The sequence below is a fragment of the Rana temporaria genome, chromosome 1 (assembly GCF_905171775.1).
Source record: "Rana temporaria chromosome 1, aRanTem1.1, whole genome shotgun sequence".
In the NCBI taxonomy this organism is placed as follows: Eukaryota; Metazoa; Chordata; class Amphibia; order Anura; family Ranidae; genus Rana; species Rana temporaria.
This window is the reverse complement of record NC_053489.1, coordinates 675,373,472-675,394,935: the sequence shown is the minus strand read 5'-3', so window position 1 is coordinate 675,394,935 and position 21,464 is coordinate 675,373,472. Positions and strand designations below refer to the sequence as shown.

General features: G+C 46.1%; 1 protein-coding gene across 1 annotated transcript; it reads left to right on the top strand.

The window, feature by feature from the left end:
- Window positions 1-1,658: 1,658 nt before the first annotated feature.
- LOC120924645 (POU domain, class 5, transcription factor 1.1-like) lies at window positions 1,659-20,975 on the top strand. The gene is made up of 5 exons (XM_040335649.1): window positions 1,659-2,599; window positions 5,845-5,956; window positions 15,616-15,746; window positions 18,027-18,188; window positions 20,463-20,975. Exons 1-5 carry the CDS (start codon window positions 1,919-1,921, stop codon window positions 20,658-20,660), a joined length of 1,284 nt encoding a protein of 427 aa, XP_040191583.1. The 5' UTR covers window positions 1,659-1,918; the 3' UTR covers window positions 20,661-20,975.
- Window positions 20,976-21,464: the final 489 nt, after the last annotated feature.

The following is a 21,464-nucleotide window of genomic DNA, read 5'->3' as shown; positions in this document are numbered from 1 at the left end:
TTAGGGGAGATTCAGATACCTTATTGCAGATCACTGAAGAATTTCTTGGATCCAGAAGACAAACAGCTTTCTGTCAGCGGATCTTTTTAACATGTATTTTATCAAATTTTCTACCTGCGTTTTGGTGTGCATTGCGCAAACACAAGCAAAATGCATGATATGCTTGCGGTGCCATTAATTGTTAATGACATCCCAGAAGTGGCCAGCAAATGTGCGGTTTGCCAAAATACACAGAAAAAGCAAATCAAAATGCACATTAACCACTTAAGGACCGCCTAACACCGATATACGTCGGCAGAATGGCACCGCTGGGCACAATCACGTACCTGTACGTGACTGTATAAAGCCCAGCGGTGGGTCGCAGGCGCGCACCCGCGGCCCGGTCTGAAGCTCCGGGGCCGCGGGACTCGCAGATCCGATCGCCGCTAGAGTCCCGCGATCGGTCCCCAAAGCTGAAGAACGGGGAGAGGCGTGTGTAAACGCAGCTTCCCCGTTCTTCACTGTGGCGCTGTCATCGATTGTGTGCTCCCTTATATAGGGACGCACAATCAATGATGTCAGACCTACAGCCACACCCCCCTACAGTTGTAAACACACATGAGGTCACACTTAACCCCTTCAGCGCCCCCTTGTGGTTAACTCCCAATTTGCAAAAGTCATTTTCATATTAAACAATGCATTTTAAATGCATTTTTTGCTGTGAAAATGACAATGGTCCCAAAAATGTGTCAAAATTGTCCGAAGTGTCCGCCATAATGTCGCAGTCACGAAAAAAAATCGCTGATCGCCGCCATTAGTAGTAAAAAAATGTTTTTTTTATGAAAATGCAATAAAACTATCCCCTATTTTGTAAACGCTATAAATTTTGCGCAAACCAACCAATAAACGCGTATTGCTATTTTTTTTACCAAAAATAGGTAGAAGAATACGTATCGGCCTAAACTGATTATATGTTTTTGGGGAATATTATAGCAAAAAGTAAAAAATATGTAATTTCTTTCAAAATTGTCGCTCTATTTTTGTTTATAGCGCAAAAAACTAAAACCGTAGAGGTGAGCAAATACCACCAAAAGAAAGTTCTATTTGTGGGGAAAAAGGGACGTCAATTTTGTTTGGGAGCCACGTCGCACGACCGCGCAATTGTCAGTTAAAGCGACGCAGTGCCGAATCGCAAAAACTGTCCGGGTCCTTTAGCTGCCTAAAAGTCCGGGTCTTAAGTGGTTAAAGAATGTGCCGAAGTGTGTGTTAAAAAAAAAATCTTCTGTTGGTCAGTGCTTATTGCGTAATTTTTCGCTCTTTTTAACTTTTGGTTTCACTTTTAATACTCGGCTGCTCTGTAATCACAGAGGTGTATCAGGAGATCACAGGCCGCCCCTCCCCCTTCTACTCAGATCTCAGAGGAAAAACTTCTCTTCTCCTTCTGAGAACAAATGTTCTCCTCTTCGTAAACAGGGAGCCAGAGGAGACATTTTTTCTTCTGAGAACTGAGATCCGGTAAATTATCAATGTTTGATAAACGTACACCTAAGATAGTTTATTCATCCTGGTGGGCGGATTAGTCGTTTTTTGTTTGTTTTGTTTTTTGTTTGTTTTTTGCTGTAGAGGAACCAATGAATGGGAGGATCAATTACCATAACCATCGATTCAGGGGTGGGGCTGGGATAGCCACCTCTAGAGTAATTAGGCCAATTTAGTTCAATGGCCTTTCAGGTTGGAGGGTTCAGCTTCATGGACACACTGGGAGGAACAGTTGAGGTGTCAACCAAGCTTTTTTTTTTAGCTGTTGAAGGGCTTTTTTGGGGGGTTTCTGGACAAGGATTTTTTTTTTTCGATTAGGCCTAACCTCTCCAGTGCTTTATCAGGCACTTGAACCTTTTACTTACCTTTTAGACCGCATACCCTTTCAGTGCTTGGGGTCATGTGCAGCCAACAGGCTTACCCTTCATTTACCCTGAACCATGATAACGCCCAAGAGGGGTTCGAGGATTACTACCAATCTTTCCGGGACTTTTTCTCCCCAGCTATGAGGACAGATGATGGGGATCTGGAGGAGCACCGGACTCAGGTCTTGGCTTGGAACCACGCTCCTCAGCTGGAGCCCCCTGGTCACCTCAATCTCTGTACACCTCCAAATGATCAACTAAATATGGAAACCCCTTCCATGGTGGAGAGCTGGATTATCGAGCCGAGTGCAGACTCTGATGGATCGGTAGAGGAGGAGAGTCACCCAGTTCTTCAGTATTACCCCCATGATTGGACTCCAGCCTTCTGGCCAGAGAGCCCCGATTCTTCCAGCCAGACCCATGAAAGTGAGAAACATTTTGGAGCCTGGAACGATCTGACGCCGCCCAACCAGAGTCCCAACATGCCAATAGAGACTGTGGTAGCTAACGTGGAGAGTAGCCGCTGCAGCAGCGCAACCACCCAAGAGGTGACCAAAGAGAGCGACTCACTCGCCAGCCAGACCGTGGTATCTAATGTGGAGAGTAGCTGCTGCAGCAGCGCAACCACCCAAGAGAGCGACTCACTCACCAGCCAGACTGTGAGCGGAATGGGGACCCAGGAGAAGACTTTGTCTGATATCTTGGAGGACGTGCTGGTGAGTGACCATGTGTGTAGCTTCTAGCCTTGGCTTGCGATCAACTAGATTGCCAAAGTCTCAAATTTTTTTTCTTTAGCTGGCCTTGAAGGTCTTTCTAATCCATAGGAATTTCTTCTATCGCCACCTGGTGCTGTAACTATCCAGGTGCATACAAGAACCAATGAGAGCCTTCTCTAGATTCAATATTTTATATTGCTGACTTAGATCAAGTCTATGTATCAGGAAAGTCAGAAATCCTTTTCTGCATACTAGTTACCTGGCTGTGACCTCAAACACTGAAAATAGATCAACGTGACAGCCAGGCAACTAGCATTTTAAGAAGGCATGGCACAATAATGGATAAATGGATCAAAATTGATAACTGTGTGTGTTTGTTTTTCTTGTTTGTAGTGGGTTTTATATATATATATATATATATATATATATATATATATATATATATATATATATATATATATATATATATATATATATATATATATATATATATATATATAATCGTCTACAAAATAAGGGATATTTTTATGGCATTTAATTTTTTTTTTTACTAGTAATGGCGGCGATCAGTGTGTTTTTTGTTTTTTGTTTTTTGTTTTGTTTTTTATTTCGTTTTCGTTTCGAAAATTCGTATGAATTTCCGAAAATTTGTGCATTCAGGAAGCATCCGAAATTTGAATTCCTATTCTTACGAATTTTATCCAAAATTTCGTGGACGAATTTTTGTTTCGGGAGTGGGAGACTGCTCAGACTGGTACTGGTAGTCGATGGGAGATTCAGAATTGGGGAAAAAATAAGAATGTTCGTTGATATCGTTTTTATTCTCATAATAATTACGATTATTCATTATGATGAAGTTAAAAACCCAGGAAGTCGGCACAGCACAGGGACGGTGGGAGCCCCTCATAACGAATGTTCATAATTGTTACGTAAAGTTACGAAACTTTCATATTTCGTTCAAATTGAATTAACGGGCTACTACAAACCCAGGGGTTCAACACAGGGATGATGGGAGCCCCTCATAATGAGCACAGCTGGGGTACAGCCGCAGGAGGAAGTTGGCACAAGATGGTGGGAGCCCCTCATAATGAGCACAGCTGGGGTACAGCCCCAGGAGGAAGTCGGCACAGGGATGGTGGGAGCCCCTCATAATGAGCACAGCTGGGGGTACAGCCCCAGGAGGAAGTCGGCACAGGGATGGTGGGAGCCCCTCATAATGAGCACAGCTGGGGTACAGCCCCAGGAGGAAGTTGGCACAGGGATGGTGGGAGCCCCTCATAATGAACACAGCTGGGGTACAGCCCCAGGAGGAAGTCGGCACAGGGATGGTGGGAGCCCCTCATAATGAGCACAGCTGGGGTACAGCCCTAGGAGGAAGTCGGCACAGGGATGGTGAGAGACCCTCATAATGAGCACAGCTGGGGGTACAGCCCCAGGAGGAAGTCGGCACAGGGATGGTGGGAGCCCCTCATAATGAGCACAGCTGGGGGTACAGCCCCAGGAGGAAGTCGGCACAGGGATGGTGAGAGACCCTCATAATTAGCACAGCTGGGGGTACAGCCCCAGGAGGAAGTCGGCACAGGGATGGTGGGAGCCCCTCATAATGAGCACAGCTGGGGTACAGCCCTAGGAGGAAGTCGGCACAGGGATGGTGGGAGCCCCTCATAATGAGCACAGCAGGGGTACAGCCCCAGGAGGAAATTGGGGTATTTCGTACGAAACAAATCCAAATTGAATTTCGGACACGAGTTCCGAATTTTCGTCTAATATGAAACAAAACAAATTTATTGACGGCGCACGTGTCTAGCGATCAGTGCTATAACAATGCACTGATTACTGTGTAAATGGCACTGGCAGGGAAGGGGTTAACCACTAGGGGGTGAGGCAGGGGGTTAAGTGTGTCCTAGGGAGTGATTCTAACTGTATGGGGGCTGGACTACGAGTGACGCAACACTGATCACTGCTCCCGATGACAGGGAGCAGTAGATCGGTGTCCTGTCACTAGGCAGAACACGGAAATGCCTTGTTTACATAGGCATCCCCCCCCGTTCTGCAGCTCTGTGACACAATGGCGGAACATCGGGTCCCGCGGGCATGGACCACCGTACAGGTATGTTGCTTTGCGCAGCCGTCCCATTCTGCCAACGTATATATGTACAGCCGACGGTCAGCAAACGGTTAATGATGGACCTGCGGCTATAGGAGACATCTGCAGAAGCCAGAGCTTTAGGCCCCTTTCACACCTACGGAACGTATGTCCGCTTTTTCATCCATCCATTTACGGATGAAAAAGGCACATTCGTTGACAGAGGCGGCTCTAAGCTTTGTAAGGCCTTAGGCAAAACTTGACATGGGGCCCCACTTACACCCATAATGGGAAAAATAATTCAAGGACAAGGGCCTCTTCTTCACAACCCTGGCTGGTGCTTGTGGGGGTCTGCGGGCAGGGGGGCTTATGGGAATCTGGAAGCCCCCTTTAACAAGGTGGCCCCCAGATCCTGCTCTTAATTAACTAAGGGGTGATGTCACCTGCTGAACCCGCCCCCTTGTGATGTCACTGACTCAGGGCATGCTGGGTCATTGACGTCACAAGGGGTGGTGTCACTGATATTCACTGGTTGTTAGGGACGCTGTCGGCGCCACTCCTGAGTCAGGGCTGCCTGAGCACAGCAGCGTTAAAGTCCCCTGTCCCTCAAATGCATTGGGTAAGTTAGGGGGCTGCGAGGGCCCTGTGAATATGAGGCCTTAGGCGACCGCCTAATTAAAGAGCCGCCTCTGTTCATTGATCCCTATGAGATCCGCTGACACCCGATCTCATCTGGGTCCGCAATCCTCCGATTCTGCAGATGGAGTAAAACCCTATTTTTTTCCATCCGTCTGTGGATCGGGTGAACACGGACAGATGGTCCTTGTTCATCCGATTTGCCCCCCCCCCCATAGGGGAGAGCAGATACTCGACAGGGTGGTCCCTGCACAGTATGCGGGGACCGCCCTGTCATCCGCCGGCTCAGCAGGGATCAATGGAGCAATCCCCGCTGTGCAAGCGGAGGTTTACGGGGCGGATCATCACGGATCCGTCCCATGTGAAAGGGCCCTTACACGTGAGGCCACTGATCATGGTTTGTAGGCTCAAATGCACCCATTGTGGGGAAGAAAAATGGTTAGGGTGCCCCCATATATGAGCAGCAGTAAAAGCCTAATATGGGGGAGGGGGAAATAACTAAATTGCTTTTTTTTATTTTTAGGAAATGCTCAGTGAGACGGAAATGGAGAAGTTTGCTAAGGACTTGAAGCAGAAGCGTTTTGATATGGGGTTTTCACAAGCAGATGTTTGCTTTGCGGTGAAAGTTTTGTACGGTAAGCACTTAAACCCCCCCCTCCCCCTTTTTTCTTCTTCTATGTAAATTGTTTGGGTTTTGCATCTCTTTGAGTGTCCTAAATTTCCCATTGCAAAGCCGACACTATCTATGTGATGGGAAGTGCACTAAGTGCTACGTTTTTGGGTTTCTCAGTTTGGATGTTGAGGCTCATGAAGTCTAGATACAAAAGTAACCTTTGGGCCCTTTCTCATGGGCGTTCTGATCAAGTCTGCATGAAAAACTGACAGGTGGACCCAGTGGCGTAGCGTGGGTTGTCAGCGCCTGGGGCGAGGCAAGTAATTTGCGCCCCCCCGATCCATAGACTTGCCTATTTTCAGCTAGCTCCAGTCTGGTCATATGTTCCTCTGTGTGAGACAGCAGTGGCTGTAGGGAAGAGGAGAGCCGGTGTATTGTCACAGTTTGCTGCCTATCCTAGAATGCTCCGGAAGTCACGTGGTGGCCAACTGCGCATGCGTTCCAAACGCAAATGCGATGCGTTCCAATGGATTCACGACAATGCACACCAGTGAAACCTCGGTCGGCATCCAGGCTCGTTCCTTAACATCCCCGTGGATTGGAGGATGTTAAAAAAAGAGCCAGGAGGCCGAGCGAGCCGTCCGAGCGAAGGGAGTACGTGAGGCCGACTGGCCACTTTCCTCTAAATCCACGTCGCCCTGAATGCCGGGTTCGCTGGTGTGTACTGTCGAAAATCCATTGGAACGCATCGCACTTGTGTTTGGAACGCATCGCGCATGTGCAGTTGGCCGCCACGTGACTTCCGCAGCATTCTAGGATAGGCAGCAGACTGTGACACTACACCGGCTTGATAATGACTGGTGAAGCCTGGAGAGGTGACCTCATGCATATGTTGCTATGTCCCATCTGTTGTTGGCGCTCCCTCCTCTCCACACTCGTGACAGCGCCCCTCTAAATTTTGTGCCCGGGGCGGTGGTCCCCCTTGCCCTTGCACCCCCCCACGCTACGCCACTGGGTGGACCTGAATTGGAAGGTCAACCCATGCAGCATTATGGACTGGCTGATGGAACCAGGACTTGTGTTTTACAGGTGCCTATCTTCAGGTCTGGGGGGAAAAAAACAACTACCGTATATACTCGAGTATAAGCCAAGTTTTCAGCACTTTTTTTTTGTGCTGAAAATGCCCCCCTCGGCTTATACTCGAGTCACCTTTTTGCGCCTGATCTCCTGGATTATTGGGGCCCGGGGAACCTACAGCCGGGGAGGAGCGATATTTATTTATTTTATTTATATATATATATATATATATATAGCTTTTTTTTTTCTCAGAAAATAGGTGCAGGAACTCAACCACGACTCCGTTCAGATTTCAAAAACAGTAGAATGGTCTTAAAGGGGCATTAAATACCAGGACTGCATTGCATACAGAGTGTAGAGTTCGGGGGGTTACACACAGTGGGCCAAATTCTCAAAAAAGCTGCCTAACTTAACTTTCAGCAGTTAAGTTACACAGGTGTTAAATTTCTACCTAAGTGCCCGATCCACAAAGCACTTACCTAGAAATTACACGCCGTGTAACCTAAGTGCCTCCGTCGCAAGGCGGTCGTCTGCTCGAGGGGGCGATTCCTATTCAAATGAGGCGCGCTCCCGCGCCGGACGTTCGGCGCATGCGTGTGACGTCATTTTTCCCGACGTGCATCGCGCGAACGTACTTTACGCCGGGCTTTGTGGATCGCGACTGGACAATAAAGTTGCGTCGGGTAAAAAAAAAAATACGCGCCGGGAAAAAAAATTCTAAATTTTAAAAAAAACGCGGCGATCGAAAAAAAGGTTTGTTTTTACAAAGTCTAAACAGTTTAGGCCTTGTAAAAGCATCCCTAATTTTACGTATGCAAAACGTAACTTACGCAGAAAACACAAAGCTAAAAAGCTTTGTGGATCTGCTTAAGTCCTCATTTGCATACGCAAAGCTGCATTTCGACTCGAAATGCCCCCAGCGGCGGATGCGGTACTGCATCCTAAGATCCAACAGTGTAAGTCTATTACAGATGTCGGATCTTCTGACTATCTTTGGAAAAATCCTTCTGAGGATCGTTTCCAAAGATAGCCACAGGGATACGCAGGCTGAACAGCAGTTCCGCCTGCGTATCTCCTTTGAAGATTTGGCCCAGATTGCAGAGCTGTCACTTGTACACACAGAAACCAGACTTCTGTGTTTACAGGCGATTGTGGTGAACAGGCACCAAAGGGTCTGAGCCAAAGGTGGTGGAACTCAGTTCCCCCAAGTTCCCCCTGGAAAAAAAGCTAAGGGTGCCCATTTTGAATCCTGGCTTTGGGACCACGTTGGTCCGGGGTTATGGCTTTTTTTTTTTTTTTGCTGGGCCCAGTTGACTGGCTGGGGCCTGCCTTGCAGAGGTGACCATGTGCTGTCCGTCCTGCGGGAGGAAGCCACCTGATGAAGGAAGCCAGGGGAGGACCTATCCTGGAGAGGGCCATGCAAGAGGCTGGTACCTTGGGAGAAGGCCTGGAAACTTCATCTGAGGATGCACCGTACACCGAGAGGCCTGACAGTGTCGCCTGTCGGATCTAAAAGTTCTAGTGAAGCAAAGCTAAAGAGATACGGGTGCCGAGTCCTGTGGCAGAGCATTCCGGACCGAAACATCTCGCCTACAAAGGAAGGTCTGTGGCAGAGACTTACTTCATTTTGTGCGCCATCCCGGCTGCTAGGCCAGTGAGAGGGACCCATCCAGGTGAGCAATACCCACTCTGGCTAGAGTGGCGACGAGAACTGTTTGCTGGAAACAGGAGTGTTTCCTTACTTTGTGACTGTGCACCTGAACCTACCTACCCCCCCCCCCCCCCATCACTCCTCTTTTCTACTAAAATTCTTCCAAATAAACCCAAAGAAAAAAGAGGTACATTGTGTGTGGACAAAGAAATTTTTCGGACTCTCCTTTCACCCTGGACAGCGAGAATAACCACTTCCAGACCCTGCACTGTATATATACGTCCTAATTTTAAAGATGGATATCTCGGTAACGGCAGCAGCTGCTGCCACAACCGAGGTATCCATCTTTAGTGCTAAGGGTCCTGTAAATGATAACAGCGGTCTCCGCGGCGGATTCGCCGCGAGATCGCTGTTATTGGTGGCGGGAGAGGGCCCCCCCTCCCGCCGCTCACCTGCGCCCTCCGCCGCTTACCTGAGCCGTCGGTAGCGGCGGAGGCGATCGGGACTGTTCGGCTGTTGACTGGGGTTGCGAGTGAAGGAAAAATGTCCTTCACCCATCCCTATAGCTCTGCTGGGCGGAAGTGACGTCAAAACGTCAGTCCCGCCCAGCGTCTTAAAGAAACATTTTTTTTTTTATTTTTTTGTCATTTCAGTCTAAATATGAGATGTGATGTCTTTTTGACCCCAGATCTCATATTTAAGAGGACCTGTCATGCTTTTTTCTATTACAAGGGATGTTTACATTCCTTTATAATAGGAATAAAAGTGATCAAATTTTGTTATTTTTTTTTCCAGTGTAAAAAGTAATAAAATAAAAAAAAATAAAATAAAAATAAATAAGAAAAAAAAAAAAAAAAATTTTTAAAGCGCCCCGACGAGCTCGCACGCAGAAGCATACGCGAGTAGCGCATATGAAAACAGTGTTCAAATCACACAAGTGAGGTATCGCCGCGATCCTTAGAGCGAGAGCAATAATTCTAGCCCTAGACCTCCTCTGTAACTCAAAAAATGCAACCTATAGAATTTTTTAAACGTCGCTTATCGAGATTTTTAAGGGTAAAAGTTTGACGCCATGCCACGAGCGGGCGCAATTTTTAAGCGTGACATGTTGGGTATCATTTTACTCGGCGTAACATTATCTTTCACAATATAAATAAATAATTGGGCCAAATTTATTGTTGTCTTATTTTTTTAATTCAAAAAAGTGCGCTTGTAAGACCGCTGCGCAAATACGGTGTGACAAAAAGTATTGCAATTGCCACTATTTTATTCTCTATGGTGTTAGAAAAAAATATATATAATGTTTGGGGGTTTTAAGTAATTTTCTAGCAGAAAAAAACAGTTTTAGTCTTGCAAACACCAAATCTGAAAAACACCTAAGGTCTGGAAGTGGATATAGACGGACTCCCAAAATACCAGGTTGCTCGTCTACAAGTTGTACAAGCGGTCTTTCAAACACAATTTTTTTGAGAGAAAAATACTTTCATGAATAAAAAAATAAATGTAAAGTATCCTTCTTTTTTTATTTAATTTTTTTCGGGAACTGCGACATTATGGCGGACACTTTTGACACTTTTTTGGGACCATTGGCATTTTTATAGCGATCAGTGCTATAAAAATGCATTGATTACTATAAAAATGCCACTGGCAGGGAAGGGGTTAAGTATGTTCCCTGGGTGTGTTCTAACTGAAGGGGGGTGGACTCACTAGGGGAAATGACTGATTGTCTGTTCATACATTGTATGAACAGACAATCAGGCATTTCTCCCCTGACAGGACTGGGAGCTGTGTGTTTACCGCTCCTGGTTCTCGCTCTGTAACGAGCAATCGCGGGTGCCTGGCAGTGATCGCGACCGCCGGGCACACGCGCCCCTATCGGCTGCTGGGAGAGATGACGTAGATCTACGTGATCTCGCCCAGCAGAGCCAACCTGCCGCCGTAAAACTGCGGCGGCTGGTCGGCAAGCAGTTAACATCTGGTCGTGAGGTCTTATTTCTTTTTGTGTATTTTGGCGTTTTTCCAAACGCACATTTTGGTGCTTTTAGCATTATTTCGCAACTTTTTTTTAATTTTTATTGTGTATTTCGATTTTTGTTTTATGCATATTTTTGGCAAACTGCACATTTTTGTCAGCCACTTTTTGGGGTGCCATTAACAATTGGTAGCGCCACACGCATAACATGCATTTTGCATGGGTTTCTGGAATGCACACAAACGCAGGTAGAAAATGAACTAAAATGCCAAAATGTGTGTTGGAAAAATCAGCCAAAAGAGTTGTAACCTGCACCAAAACGTGTATAACAAAGCCAAATTGAAGGGAGCATTGTGCGGTGTTTGGTGTGTTAATTGTCAAATGACTAAATGTGCGGCAAAATACATGTCCAACTGCAAAAGTGCATAGGGTAGTATTGATGATTTTTTTAGCGCTATTTTGAATCGTGGAAAGAATTGCGCAATTCTGCATTGCTCAGATATGAATGGGTATAACTACACTGCTCAAAAAAATTAGAGGAACTCTTTGAAAACATATCAGATCTCAATGGGCAAAAATCTCATGCTGGATATCTATACTGATATGGACTGGGTGATGTGTTGGGATCTATACTGGTATGGACTGGGCAATGTGGTAGAAATGAAAGGATGGCACATCATTTGATGGAAATGGAAATTATCCACCAACAGAGGGCTGAATTCAAAGACACCCCGAAAATCTAATTGAAAAAATGATGCAGCAAGCTCGTCCATTTTACTGAAATTTCATTGCAACAACTCAGAATGTTCCTCAGTAGTTTGGCCCTCCAAGTGCTTGTATGCATGCCTGACAACATCAGGGCATGCTCCTAATGAGACGGATGGTGTCCTGGGGTATTTCCTCCCAGATCTGGACCAGAGCATCACTGAGCTCCTGAATAGACTGAGGTGCAACCTGGCGGCACCAAATGGACCGAAACATAATGTCCCAGAGGTGTTCTTTTGGATTTAGTTGAGGTGAGCGTGGGGACCATTCAATGGTATCAATTTCTTCATCCTCCAGGAACTGGCTTCATGCTCTCGCCACATGAGGCCGGGCATTGTCGTGCACCAGGAGGAACCCAGGACCCACTGCACCAGCGTAGGGTCTGACAATGGGTCCAAGGATTTGATCCCGATACCTAATGGCATTCAGGGTGCCTTTGTGTAGCCTGTAGAGGTCTGTGCGTCCCTCCATGGATATGCCTCCCCAGACCATCACTGACCCACCACTAAACCGGTCATGCTGAACGATGTTCACCCCAGACGATGCACGAGGCTGCAAAACGCGTCGGGTACCCCACTGCTGCCGCTTTTTATCTGATCCGCGTATATTACATCTAATAATGTAAGTGTCCCTACCTGCATTAAATTTTGTTCGTAATACAGTATCACGCTATGTGCTTTTCTGGACACTCCTCATTTGGCTTTGTTTTTTGACCACTGTTGGGTCACTTCGATACATATATCCAACCATCCACTTTTGGGCACACCATTTGGAGTTTTGGAGGTTGTTTGTGAGCTGCAACATTGACTGGTCTAATCATATGTACATCATGCTTGATTGACCCTCTCGAATGTATGTTCCTCAGGGTTCAATCTCTCCGGTAAGCCTCTCTTCAGTCGGTGACGGCTTCTTCCTTTCTTGGTTTTTCACGTTTTGAAGTATTGGAGCACAACCATTCATTATTTACTTTGGATCATCACACCTTTATAGAGACTGTGTTTGCACGTTTTATATTACACGGATTCACAGATTAATCATCTGTGGTGGCTGGTGCTCAATTTTTGGGGGGTGCAAACGTGAAAAGAATTGCAGCCACTGTGCAATGCCATCAAACACAGCCACTGTGCCATTATCATCCCTGTGCCATGCCATCAAAGGCAGTCACTATGCCATCAATTCGCAGTCCCTGTGCCATGCCATCAAACGTAGTCCCTGTGCCATGCCATCAAACGCAGTCCCTGTGCCATCAATTGTCACCACTGTGCCATGCCATCAAATGCAGCCACTGTGCCCCTCAATTGTCGCCACTGTGCCCATTGTTGCCACTGTGCATGTCACTGTGCCCTTTAATTGTTGCCACTGTGCCCATTGTCACTACTGTGCCCATTGTCGCCGCTGTGCCCTGTAAAATGCACTTGCCTTAATCCTTCCACGTCCCTCGATGTCTTCTCCCGCCTTGGTGACGCTTCAGCCAATCAGGTTACCGATAACCAGAATCGGCGAACCTGATTGGCTGAGACGGCCGTCAGTCTTATCCAAGGGATGCACCCCGTACGTTCCCTGCATAAGACATCCGGGAGACGCGGGCTGTACTCGGAAAGTTGGCTCTGATAGGCACTTCCGCACAGCCAACCAGCTGCTGTTATTCAGGTGGTCAGCGCTCAATTTCCGACCACCTGAATAGACCAGCGGCAGCTAGCAACAATAACATACATTCATGCAATGCATGAATGTATGTTATTTTCAGTGGCGGTGCGGAGCCAGAGGGGGCGGCGCTCCAGCGCCCCCTATATGGACGGACCGCCGCTGTTTACCATATGTACCAGTTATATAGTATATTCATAATTGTAGCGCGGAATTATTTTGCTTTTTGTTTCCATGCTGAAGGATGTTACAGGCAGCATAAAGTTCTCTGCGGCTTCTCCAGACCCTTTCACGTCTGTCACATATGCTTAGGGTGAACCTGCTCTCATCTGTGAAAAGCACAGGGGGGTACCAGGGTCAGACCTACCAATTCTGGTGTTCAATGGAAAATGCCAATCGAGCTCCAGAGTGTCCGGCAGTGAGCACAGAGCACACTAGAGGACATCGGGCCCTCAGGCCACCCCCATGAAGTCTGTTTCTGATTGTTTGGTCAGAGACGTTCACACAAGTTTCCTACTGGAGGTCCTTTTGTAGGGCTCTGGCAGTGCTCATCCTGTTCCTCCTTGCACAAAGGAGCAGATACTGGCCCTGCTGATGGGTTAGGGACCTTCTACGGCCCTGTCCAGCTCTCCTAGAGTAACTGCCTGTCTCCTAAAATCTCCTCTATGGTCTTGAGACTGGGCTGGGAGACACGGCAAACCTTCTGGCAATGACACATATTGATGTGCCATCCTGGAGGAGTTGGACTGCCTGTGCAACCTTTATATGTCCAAGTATCGCCTCGTGCTACCCGTAGTGACACTGACCAGAGCCAAATGCAAAACTAGTGAAAAAATGTCAGACACCTCCACCTGAAAAAACATTCCTGTTTTGGAGGTCGTCTCATTGTTTCCCATCTAGTGCACCTGTTAATTAAAATTAACAACCCCCCTCTTTATACACCCCTCCCCCTCTGCTACTTTAAAGGGGTTGTAAAGATACTTTTTTTTTTTTTTTTTTCATTCCTAAATAGCTTCCTTTACCTTAGTGCAGTTCTCCTTCACTTACCTCATCCTTCCATTTTGCCTTTAAATGTCCTTATTTCTTCTGAGAAATCCTCATTTCCTGTTCTTCTGTCTGTAACTCCACACAGTAATGCGAGGCTTTCTCCGTGGTGTAGCGTGCCGCACTTGCCCCCTCCCTTGGACTACAGGAGAGTCAGGATGCCCACTAACACACAGCTCCTTTCTCTGCAGCGTAGAGAGCGTCCTGACTCTCGGTGAAGGAGGACTGCACGAAGGTAAAGGAAGCTATTTAGGAAAAAAATAATTTTACCTTTATGTGACAGAGGCTTTTGGAGAGGACTGAATGCGAGCCTCTTGCCTTCCGATTATGGGCCAGGGCCTCAAAACAGGAAGGCGGATGGGTTATCCTGGCAGACAGACCTGGAACCTTAAGACTACTTTTCCAACAACCTTGAGTTGACCCGTTCGGGGTCCCACTGTGGCTGTTGGACTGTTTCCCAGGGGAAGTATTGTCATGGACCTTGGAATGCGGAAGTGTTCCTCCTTGAAATCTGTTACACAGTGGGGGGTCTTCTGCTCTGTCTTAAGGCTCCAGACGGCTCCATTGTTCTGTGTCTGGATATTGTGTACATTGATTGCCCCCTGGGGCTACTGCCTCATTACACGTAACAGTCCTTCTAATCAAGCTTTCAGACCAATCCCTGCTGACTCATTTTCAAGTCCTCATTTGCATGGCTAAGGAGGACCTGAAGGAGTACTACATGTACTTTACAATTGACCAATAGGAAAGCGGTTGTTGGGGGCGGGTTGTTCCAAATTCTGTTTTAAAAAGTGTGTTGTGTACTTCCAATAAAGGTCTTCCTGTTTGAACTTGCATACAGCCTGCCTGGCGTTTGTTCTAATGGATTACGAACGGCACATAGCTGTAGTTCGGATCCCGGAGCCTTGGATGACCGAACCATCAGACGTTGCGATCTGCAAGCTGACTCACTATTAGCAGAGGAGTGTCAGGAGAGCGAAAGCGAGCGAGCAAGGGTCTCATTACACTTTACAACCCCCTTAAACTGACCAGATCAATATCCCAGGAGTTCTGATTCAAAAGTGTTCCTTTAATTTTAAACACAGATTCCTAATCTCTAAGCTGGAGAATCTGGGACTGTTATTTTACAGAAATGGCCAGTGATCTTCAGATCTTCATAAACCGGCCATTTTTCGAAGACAGAAGGGTGCGTCCTGTGATGAGAAGTAATGAACGTGTTCTTCACTCCTCATCTCTTCTTTATAAACTGGCACAGATTAGCTTTGGTCATCAGGACCTTGGCTTTTCTGTTTCGTGAAGACGCCTAAGATTTATCAGTCATTGGGGGAAGATTCTCACTTTTTTGTCTTGGGGATGGAATGTCCCAAGATGGACAGTTAAACACATATAGCGATAAACACTTTAAGTTCTAATAGTTGGATTTGCCCCTGTAGTTTTAGTTTTGGCACCAGCAAATGGAGAAGTATTTGCCCCATCTGTAGAAATTCGTAACTCTCTCTCCTTTTTTTCCTTTCTTTTTCTTCTACAGGAAAGGAGTTGAGCCAAACTATAATCTGTAGGTTTGAGTCAGTCCAGCTAAGCTACAGGAATATGTGTCGGATTAGACCCTTTCTAGAACGCTGGCTGGAAGACACTGAAAAGAATGAAGGCCTTCAAAAGGTAAGCTGGACTTGAAACAACTTCTAAAGTTTGTTCCAGAAATTGGTGTGGGCAGCTTCCTTTTTTTCTTTTGTCTGTAAAGTGTTCGGTGAGCGACTATAGAGGCTGCCACTGCTGACTCCCCAGGCTTATCCAGTGGCTTAATTGGTTGAATTCACTAGCTGCAAGTCTGGTTTGGGTTTTTAGGTCCTAAATGGTGGTTTCGGTGGTATTTTCATGAGGGTCCCTTTTTAAATCAAAATGTAGGTTTAAAACTGATTATTCCAGTTTACACCCTTTGGGCAATAAACATACCTCCCAACTTTTTAAGATTGAAATGAGGGACACCTATCACCAAAAGTATGCAGGCATAGGACACACCCTTTGCCCTGCCCCTTAACCACTTGCCAAACAGCCGCCATCGTTTTACGGCGGCAGGTCGGCTCCCCTGTGCGAGAGCACATAATATAACATCGGCTCTCGCGCAGGCCACTAGGGGCACGTGCGCGGCGCCGGAGGCACGTGCGCTCGCCCCTGACCCCCGTGCCCGGGGGGCGCGATCACCGCCGGGCACCCGCGATTGCTCGTTACAGAGCGAGGACCGGGAGCTGTGTGTGTAAACACACAGCTCCTGGTCCTGTCAGGGGGGGAAAATGCTGATCTTCTGTTCATACAATGTATGAACAGAAGATCAGTCTGAGGCCACCCCCCTACAGTTAAAACACACCCAGGGAACTTACTCAAATTCTTCCCCGCCCCCTAGTGTTAACCCCTTCACTGCCAGTGGCATTTTTATAGTAATCCAATGCATTTTTATAGCACTGATCGCTATAAAAATGCCAATGGTCCCAAAAATTTGTCAAAAGTGTCCGCCATAATGTCGCAGTACCGAAAAAAAATCGCTGATCGCCGCCATTACTAGTAAAAAAAATAATAATAATAAAAATGCCATAAAAATACCCCCTATTTTGTAAACGCTATAACTTTTGCGCAAACCAATCAAACGTTTTTTTTTTTTAAATATGTAGAATACGTATCGGTCTAAACTGAGGATAAAAATTGTTTTTTTATTTATTTTTGGGGGATATTTATTATAACAAAAAGTAAATATTCATTTTTTTTTCGAAATTGTCGCTCTATTTTTGTTTATAGCCCAAAAACCGCAGAGGTGATCAAATGCCACCAAAATAAAGCTCTATTTGTGGGGAAAAAGGACGGCAATTTTGTTTGGGAGCCATGTCACACGACCGTGCAACTGTCAGTTAAAACGACGCAGTGCTGAATCGAAAAAAGTGCTCTGCTCTTTGACCAGCAATATGGATCAACTCCCTCTGATTGGCTGCTGAAGGGGAACACCCAAAACACCTGACTGCTGCCACCCTTGGCCTGGGATGGTAACGACACCCCAGACAACAATAGTGGTCACTCACAGTACAGACGTGGCTGGAACAGAGGCCCAAATTTTGTAAAAAATTACAGTCTGAGTCAACTAACTCTCAGACTACCCTCTAAATTTAAAGCAGCGCCAGGTAAAAAGTAGCAGGCCGCTACATAAGTAAAGTCAGAACCTAAGAACAATGGCTACCTTCTTGGTAAAAAAAAAAAGATGCCGATCAGTGCCCACAAATGGGCACTGACTGGCAACATGTGTCCATCAGTGCCACCCCAGTGTCCATCCATGCCCAGTGCCCACCCATAAGTGCCGCCCATCAGTGCCGCCTATGAGTGCCCATCAGTCCCGCATACCAGCGCCGCCAATCAGTACTACCTCATCGGCGCCCATCAGTGCTGCCATATCAGTGCCCATAATTGAAAGAGAAAACTTACTTATTTACAAAAAATTAACAGAAAATTAAAAACAAATTTTTTTTATTTTCAGTCTTTTTTTAGTTGTTGCGCCAAAAAAATCGCAGAGGTGATCAAATACCACCAAAAGAAAGGTCTATTTGTGGGGAAAAAAGGACATCAATTTTGTTTGGGTACAGTGTAGCATGACCGCGCAATTGCCATTTAAAGTGCGACAGCGCTGAAAATTGGCTTGGGCAGGAAGGTGCGTAAGTGCCCGGTATGGAAGTGGTTATAGCTTGCTAAGAAACTAAATGGGGTGGCGAAAATGGGATTTGATTTTGTTTATTTTATTTTTTATTTTTTAAAACTTCTTCAGTTGATACTTTTTGATTTGATAATTTAATTTGGCAAACACTTTCTTGGCACACAGCATAATTCTTGTCTGTCAGTCCATTGCATGCTTTCTTGATTGGTGCCTCTGAAACAATGCTTGACTATATTTTTGGACCTTAGATGATCCGTAAAGAACTGGCGCTGGTTTCCCGGAAGAGGAAACAACGGGCAATCCTGGACAAAATTGCAAGAGACAGCTTGGAGATTTTTTTTAGAAACGACCCCAAACCAGATCACCAGCAATTGGAACAGATTGCTAAGTACCTGAATGTGGAGTATGATGTAAGTATTTTCATAATGGGATTGTCAACCTTTTTAGTATGCCTTTATGGTGTGGGTTCATGTAGGCAGGTGCAGTTGGCTAGTCTGCCCTTAGGTGACTGTCGGAATATTGTCTGGTTACAGCAGACAGTCATCAGGTGCTGGGCCTCTTTTAGTTAAGAGGAGTCCTGCAGTGAAGTCATGGGTTAGCCAGGTTTGAAGGAGCCTTAAGACAGATGGGACATGGGAGCCAAACACACCACACCAGTACATGGAGGCCCTAGACAGATGGGAAGTAGACCTGCACCCAGAACAGCCGGCTGTAGATTTTCTGACCCTTATGAAGGTGGGGCTGCATATGGTTTTACATTTAACTTCTGTGAACTATCCACTAAATGACTATTCACAAGCACTCCAGAATGTACTGTATGTCAATGTGACGGTTCTCTTTCCTGTCTTCCATCAGTAAAGTGCAGTAACCTCAACATGTGGACGTTCCTTTCTTGGGATGGAGTGGGGTACAATATGGTGCAAGGTTTGGCCTCAGCAGAAGGGACAGTGCTCTAGCAAGAACAGGAGGGGGACAGGGACTTGTGCTTTTGGCACCAGCATCCAGTCAACTGTGAAGCCCCTCTTACACGTATTTGATCCTATGTGCTGGCCATAGCTGACCTCGCTGGCCAAACTGGAAGAATTCCAGTGAAGACCCAGACAAAATGGTAGCTGGGCCCTCAAGGTTGGTTAGGAGGGAGTCCAACATTCATTAAAGAAAATATCCAGGCCAAAAGAGGGTTTGTGTATAGGTCTTGGTTGTCATTGTTGCCTAGACAGGAAGCGATGAAAGTTGTATCCCTTCCCCCTAGCTACCAAATGTCTTGATTTCAGTATTTGTGTCACTGATCTCATACATAAACAAGGGGAAATTGGTGGCAGCCTTCGTGTTTTGATGACAGATGCAACTCTGTGAGTGAACCAGAGGATATATATATATATATATATATATATATATATCTATCCAGGTTGCTGGCTACAGTGGCATGTGCTGGCCAACACCAGAACTCTGGTCAGTGTGTGTGTGTGTGGTGCCATTGTGCCTGATCCACTCTTCATCCTAAAGATGTCCTGTGGGTTAGAGGTCGAGACTTTGTGCAGGCCAGTCAAGTTCCTCCACCCCAAACTCGCTCAGGAACATTACATTTCCATAAGTATTGGGCTATCCCTTCAAATCATTTGGAGCAGGGATGTCAAACTCCATTTCATTGTGGGCCGCATCAGCATTATGATTGTCCTCAAAATGGCCAGTTGTATCTGTAAGATTAGATGTCCAGCGCATCCCCCTCCCCTTACATTAGATGTCAAGAGCCACCCCACCTTTAGAAGTTGAGTCCCCCCCCCCTCCCTTACATCACAGTGCACCCCCCCCCCCTATCCTTATGCTGCTGCTGGAAAGAAGCTGAATGCATTGTTTGAAAGCTGAAAGTAGGGAACTGGAGGACCACCAGAGGAGGGCTGGAGCTCTCCTGCAGCTGCAGGAGATTTGCGAGGGCCACATGAAATGGTATGGAGGGCCGGATTCTGCCTGCAGACCTTGTGTTTGACACCTGTGATTTAGAGGCTTATGGTGTAGGATTGTTTTTCATGGATTGGGCTTGGCCCCTTAGTTCCAGTGAAGGTCTAATGGAGACTTTGAGGCAGGCCTTCTCATCAAACATCAGTACCTGACCTCGCAAATGTGCTGCTGGAAGGGTGGTCAAACATTCCCATAGACACACTCTAGGTCAGTGATGGCAAACCTTGGCACCCCAGATGTTTTGGAACTACATTTCCCATGATGCTCGACTGTACTGCAGAGTGCATGAGCATCATGGGGAAAAATGTAGTTCCAAAACTTCTGGGGTGCCAAGGTTTGCCATCACTGCTCTAGGGCTTAGGAGGGTTAGGGTTTTCCCTGGAAGAATAAGGCTAGGACTCAGGATTTGAAAAAGGGTCCTCCCCCAGAGGTCAAAGGTCAGAAGGCGGGTTCTAGTATGTCAAAGGCCACGAGAAGCGTGGCTGACCCACCCCCACCAAGTGTACCGCCTACTTCAACTAAGTCGTGGACTTTCCAGAAGAGTTGCAGCTATTATAGCTGCAAAGGGTGGGCTAACTCAATATTGAAACCTAGAGCCTAAGACGCCATTAAAGTTCATGTGCATGTAAAGGCAGATGTCCCAATACTTACTAATCTACAAACTATTGTCATGTTTTCTGGTCTCTGTACCATCATATTTTGCTTACATTTTCTTTGTTCTTCAGGTGGTCCATATGTGGTTCTGTAATCGCCGTCAGACGTCTCAGTTTGTGAAGGAGCCTAGTAACAAAAATTATGAACGACAACTCATTGTCCCTCATGTTGGAGTTTTTTCTCGTCGGGAAATGCCATTTCCAGGATATATGTCTCGGTCACCACCAATGTACAACCTTGCTTTTCACCACAAAAACATGTTCCAATAGCATGTGCCTCATGGAATGCATCTTGGAAACCAAATCTGCTAACTTTGAGTCGAAGACTTCTTTGAAATGGGACTACTGGCCTTCCCTGCTCGTATCCGGATTATGATCTGGCCCGAGTATGAAGACCTTTTTTTTATATTTTAATTTACATTTTGGACACTTTTAATGCTTCAAGACTCTTGAGTCCCTCTAATTTTGAATCTCCTGTTTGCCACCTTTTGATCTACAACGTGGATGTCTCTCCTTCCTAAATCAGAGGTGTTGACTAGGGAGAGCTCAGGTTCTTTGTTATCAAATGAAAAGATTATTATAATATATTTGTGTTTTTTAAGTAGCTTGTTGGGAGCGTTTTATTCAGTGTTTACTTTTTTTGATGTTTTAAAATGCCTTTTATGTCAACCAGTTTTAATATCGGTTACTAATAAGGTTAGGATTGGAAGGACCTCTTGAAGTTTGGATACCAGGTACCTGACTCCCAGCTTGAGGGTTATCGCGACTAGCTATAGAGATGACCATTTTTGAGTTAGTGTTTAAGGGGGGGAACTGGGCGATCAATGGTATGCTGTCCCTCGATGTATAAAATGGCACATCTGTTTCTGGGGAGATATAGGGAGCTTATTGTAGTGAATTTTTTTTTGAGAAGTTTCCATTGCAGTCTGCAAATGCTAGACCCCTGGCTGTTATGCTGGCATACTTGTTTCATTACTTTGTGGGACTAGCCTAGAACATGTGTGCCAATCAGAATTTCTGTGCAAAACCAAGTGTTTTTAACCACCTACCTGTTCTTGGGGTGGTAACTCGGGT

Bases quoted from the DNA above. Each gene is read 5' to 3' on its own strand.
- LOC120924645 (XM_040335649.1), top strand. From the start codon at position 1,919: ATGTGCAGCCAACAGGCTTACCCTTCATTTACCCTGAACCATGATAAC. The intron at 2,600-5,844 runs GTGAGTGACCAT...TTTTATTTTTAG, and splicing joins ATATCTTGGAGGACGTGCTG to GAAATGCTCAGTGAGACGGA. The intron at 5,957-15,615 runs GTAAGCACTTAA...TTTCTTCTACAG, and splicing joins TGCGGTGAAAGTTTTGTACG to GAAAGGAGTTGAGCCAAACT.